The sequence below is a fragment of the Procambarus clarkii genome, chromosome 10 (genome assembly GCF_040958095.1).
Source record: "Procambarus clarkii isolate CNS0578487 chromosome 10, FALCON_Pclarkii_2.0, whole genome shotgun sequence".
Classification (NCBI taxonomy): domain Eukaryota; kingdom Metazoa; phylum Arthropoda; class Malacostraca; order Decapoda; family Cambaridae; genus Procambarus; species Procambarus clarkii.
In genome coordinates, this window is record NC_091159.1 from 44,069,965 (window position 1) to 44,075,457 (window position 5,493).

General features: G+C 52.4%; 1 protein-coding gene across 1 annotated transcript in view; it reads right to left on the reverse strand.

Moving 5' to 3' along the window:
• The window catches only part of LOC138363341 (dentin matrix acidic phosphoprotein 1-like), a 6,423-nt gene extending 1,305 nt beyond the window's left edge, over positions 1-5,118 (reverse strand). Inside the window, exons 1-2 of the mRNA XM_069322366.1 lie at positions 4,461-5,118; positions 3,648-4,372 (exon numbers count right to left, since the gene is read on the reverse strand). Of these exons, the coding sequence (XP_069178467.1) occupies positions 3,648-4,372; positions 4,461-5,118 (1,383 nt within the window). The remainder of the gene's footprint in view (positions 1-3,647; positions 4,373-4,460) is intronic.
• Positions 5,119-5,493: the final 375 nt, after the last annotated feature.

Genomic DNA, 5,493 nt, shown 5'->3' on the forward strand with positions numbered 1-5,493 from the left:
GTGAGTGAGTGAGTGAGTGAGTGAGTGAGTGAGTGAGTGAGTGAGTGAGTGAGTGAGTGAGTGAGGCGGAGCCCAAGAGCAAGCAGCTCGATCCTGCAGGCACACACAGGAGAGAGGCGGGACCAAAGAGCCAAAGCTCAACCCCCGCAAGCACAACTAATCGAGCACACACACACACACACACACACACACACACACACACACACACACACACACACACACACACACACACACACACACACACACACACACACACACACACACACACACACACACACACACACACACACACACACACATATATTGATGGGAACATGCAGCGCTCTCCACCTGGGGTCCCACAGCCTAAGATGGGATTATAAAGTTCTGCCCAACACAGTGTTTACTGCCCCCAGCCCCCCCATGGTCTGACTGGGGTATGCTGGGGGATGCTGGGGGAATGCTGAGGATGCTGGGGGATTCTGGGGGCTGCTGGGGGGATGCTGGGGGATGCTGGGGGATGCTGGGGGATGCTGAGGGATGCTGGGGGATGCTGGGGGGATGCTGGGGGATGCTGGGGGATGCTGGGGGATTCTGGGGGCTGCTGGGGGGATGCTGGGGGATGCTGGAGGATGCTGGGGGATGCTGGGGGGATGCTGAGGGATGCTGGGGTATGCTGGGGGATGCTGGGGGGATGCTGGGGAGATGCTAGGGGATGCTGGGGATACTGGGGGATGCTGGGGGATGCTGGGGGATACTGGGAGGATGCTGGGGATACTGGGGACCTTCTATGGATGACCTCAGGCAACTCTAAACTATCTGTCTGATAAATTGTCTGAGATGACCAGGTGCCATGTGTAAGCACTCACCGGATGAATGGCATTCACAGGACGAGTGCCACTCACAGGATGAGTGCCACTCACAGGATGAGTGCCACTCACAGGATGAGTGCCACTGCACAATAAATTCAGCTCTCGGAAATAAATTGAATTCAAGTGCTGGGTGGCACAGGCCCTCGCCTGGCTGGCTTTCGATATCGCAATATGCTGTACGAATGGTGCCAGATATTGTCTCGACAATGGCTTGAAGGGGGGAGTAGGGGCGGTAGGAAGAATGGGGAGTAGGGAGTAATGGGTGAGAAGAGCAGAAGGGGCGGGAGGATGGGGTAAGGGTGGGGAGAGGGGGTTCTACAGAATATATATATATAAATAATTCTGCATACCAATAATCATAACGTCCCCTTTGTATTCCCCCTTCCCCATTAACTACCCCCTTCTCCATCTCCCCCTTAACGTGGACAAAGGAAGCATTTTTTTTTTACATTAACAAGAGGAAGGAGGAGGAGAGGAGATCAACAGAGGCTGCAGGATGCCTATAGGTGAGTCGGAGATGTTAGCAAGTGGTCCCGGATCCCTGTGAATCTTGGCCGGCTTAAGTATCTCTGGCAGTTGGGCTTATATAGGGATCTAGATGAAGTAAAGTGTAAAGTGTATGTGGACAAAGACAGGGACACACACTCGAACACTATATCTTGGATTGTAATAAAATTGAGCCATTTAGAGATAAATCTAAGCTCACTCTGTATGATATGGCAACCTATCTTATTACCATGGTTAAAATACTTGAAATCCTTGCACTGTATCCATATTTCGCTCCCGGTAGATGACCGACATATGAGATGAAGAAACAAGTAGTGTATTGTGAAGACTGATAATAAACAGAAGCTCCCCTATGACTCTGTAATATCCCCATTGTTGTTGTTGTTGTTTTAGATTCAGCTACTCAGAACATAAGTTCCAAGTAGCACGGGCTATGGTGAGCCCGTAGTGGACTTACCTGGCACAGGAGCGGGGCAAGTAGCACGGGCTATGGTGAGCCCGTAGTGGACTTACCTGGCACAGGAGCGGGGCAAGTAGCACGGGCTATGGTGAGCCCGTAGTGGACTTACCTGGCACAGGAGCGGGGCAAGTAGCACGGGCTATGGTGAGCCCGTAGTGGACTTACCTGGCACAGGAGCGGGGCAAGTAGCACGGGCTATGGTTAGCCTCTGATCCCCATTGGTCAAACTATTATGTATTAGCGATAAGACCTACCATTAATGTATAATGACTTACTGTAAATATATAGCTCTTGAAATAGCACTTTCTCTGTAACTAGCTGACATTGTAACTATAAGGTGTGAAGGATAGATGAAATTGTTTATATAATAATCTAAGTTGAGGTCTGATAAAGACCTTTTGTGCCCTCTGTAATGCTTTTTGCGCTACCGCTCACAGGATGAGTATGGGGTGCACAATAAACTAGCCGCCCAATCAATGGCCGGCTTGATGCCTTCGTGCTGTGACTATACTGTGTACGGGTGAATGAGCCGGGGATGAGGAGCTAGACCACACTCCCCCGTAGAAGGGGCCTCGTAGCCTGGTGGATAGCGCGCAGGACTCGTAATTCTGTGGCGCGGGTTCGATTCCCGCACGAGGCAGAAACAAATGGGCAAAGTTTCTTTCACCCTATGCCCCTGTTACCTAGCAGTAAATAGGTACCTGGGTATTAGTCCGCTGTCACGGGCTGCTTCCTGGGGGTGGAGGCCTGGTCGAGGACCGGGCCGCGGGGACACTAAAGCCCCGAAATCATCTCAAGATAACCTCAAGATAACCCTCGTAGTCACAGATAGCTTAGCACCCGTCCACCACCTCTTCCTCTTCCTCTCTCATTAACCTCTTCTCCCACTGCATTAGGGTCCCTCATCCCCCCCCCCGCCCCCAACACCCGGCCTACAGCCTGCCCTCAAAGCCTACCTACCTGTAATTAGGCTAATTTTCCGTCGTCTCTTAATTATCGGCTATTGCTTTATTACCCTTCATTATCCAGCCACTTCTCGCGTCCTTGTCCACCAGCGGCGAGGAGGTTCACGCAGAGCAAGTCTGGGTTAATAGTGCGGGGGGGGGGGGGGGAGGAGTGGATTAGGAACAGGTGAGAGGGGAAGGAAATATGAGGAATGGGAGAGAGTAAGGGATAATTGGAGAAAGGGATGGGAGAATAACGGGAGGGAATAGTTGATTCTGCGAATGAAGAAATAGAGAGAGAGAGAGAGAGAGAGAGAGAGAGAGAGAGAGAGAGAGAGAGAGAGAGAGAGAGAGAGAGAGAGAGAGAGAGAGAGAGAGAGAGAGAGAGAGAGAGAGAGAGACAGACAGACAGACAGACAGACAGACAGACAGACAGACAGACAGACAGACAGACAGACAGACAGACAGACAGACAGACAGACAGACAGACAGACAGAAATAGAGAGAGAAACAGAGGAGAAATTGAGAGAGAGAGAATGAGAGGATGACAGAGAAAAAAATGAGACATAAATAATAATAATAATAATAATAATAATAATAACAATGTGCAGCAGCTTCATCAGTCAGCTTCACCAAAGCCCAATCGTTCCCACTAACAGGAGGATCTCTGCGCAAGTCACCACAAGGAGCAAGGCCGCCCCCTTCAACCCATCCTCTTAACTAGTACGTCTTACTTCGCACGTTAAGGTCCCCCAAGGGACAGTGTACAAAGTACTGTGAAAAGTAACGGCTCACAGACACATGTTTTCTCTACATCGACAGGCTAGGTTAGGTGGGTTGCTTGGGCTTGTACGCCTCCGGGTAGGTTAGGACCTTGCTGCTGACCTTGTCTCCTCCTGCTGCTGACCTTGTCTCTGCTGCTGACCTTGTCTCCTGCTGCTGATCCTTGTCATCTCCTGCTGACCTTGTCTCCTGCTGCTGCTGACCTTGTCTCCTGCTGCTGCTGACCTTGTCTCCTGCTGCTGACATTGTCTCCTGCTGCTGACATTGTCTCCTGCTGCTTCTGACCTTGTCTCCTGCTGCTGACATTGTCTCCTGCTGCTGACATTGTCTCCTGCTGCTGACCTTGTCTCCTCCTGCTGCTGACCTTGTCTCTGCTGCTGACCTTGTCTCCTGCTGCTGATCCTTGTCACCTCCTGCTGATCTTGTCTCCTGCTGCTGACCTTGTCTCCTTCTGCTGACCTTGTCTCCTGCTGCTGACCTTGTCTCCTGCTGCTGCTGACCTCGTCTCCTGCTGCTGACCTTGTCTCCTGCTGCTGACCTTGTCTCCTTCTGCTGACCTTGTCTCCTGCTGCTGACCTTGTCTCCTGCTGCTGCTGACCTTGTCTCCTGCTGCTGACCTTGTCTCCTGCTGCTGCTGACCTTGTCTCCTTCTGCTGACCTTGTCTCCTGCTGCTGAACTTGTCTCCTGCTGCTGACCTTGTCTCTTGCTGCTGCTGACCTTGTCTCTTGCTGCTGCTGACCTTGTCTCTTGCTGCTGCTGACCTTGTCACCTCCTGCTGACCTTATCTCCTGCTGCTGACCTTGTCTCCTGCTGCTGACCTTGTCTCCTGCTGGTGATCCTTGTCACCTCCTGCTGACCTTGTCTCCTGCTGTTGACCTTGTCTCCTGCTGCTGACCTTGTCTCCTGCTCCTGACCTTGTTTCCTCCTGTTGCTGACCTTGTCTCCTGCTGCTGACCTTGTCTCCTGCTGCTGCTGACCTTGTCTCCTGCTGCTGACCTTGTCTCCTGCTGCTGACCTTGTCTCCTGCTGCTGACCTTGTCTCCTGCTGCTGACCTTGTCTCTGTTGCTGACCTTGTCTCTGCTGCTGACCTTGTCTCCTGCTGCTGCTGACCTTGTCTCCTGCTGCTGACCTTGTCTCCTGCTGCTGACCTTGTCTCCTGCTGCTGACCTTGTCACCTCCTGCTGACCTTGCCTCCTACTGCTGACCTTGTCTCCTGCTGCTGCTGACATTGTCTCCTGCTGCTGACCTTGTCTCCTGCTGCTGACCTTGTCTCCTGCTGCTGCTGACCTTGTCTCCTGCTGCTGCTGACCTTGTCTCCTGCTGCTACTGACCTTGTCTCCTGCTGCTGCTGACCTTGTCTCCTGCTGCTGCTGACCTTGTCTCCTGCTGCTGACCCTGTCTCCTGCTGGTGACCCTGTCTCCTGCTGCTGACCTTGTCTCTGCTGCTGGCCTTGTCTCTGCTGCTGACCTTGTGTCCTGCTGCTGACCTTGTCTCCTGCTGCTGCTGACCTTGTCTCCTGCTGCTGACCTTGTGTCCTGCTGTTGACCTTGTCTCCTATCTCTGCTACCATCAGAGGCTTCCGAGCCAATACTGCACACACACACACACACACACACACACACACACACACACACACACACACACACACACACACACACACACACACACACACACACACACACACACACACACAGGAATATATAGGCCATAACAGAGCTGACGGTGGCAGCTCGTCTTGACGAGTAGCTCCCAAGTAACTACGGGTGAAACTCGAAATGGCACGGGAAAGCAGCCCGTCCTCATCAACAAGGCCAAGAGTTCGTTAATCCAGCCGCCAAACCCCCTGGTGTTTATGAATGAAAAGGGGTTTACACACGACTCACAACTGATGACGTCCGAACACTTCCGGAACAAGTGCTTCGCTCACGTCATCTGTTCGAACCAC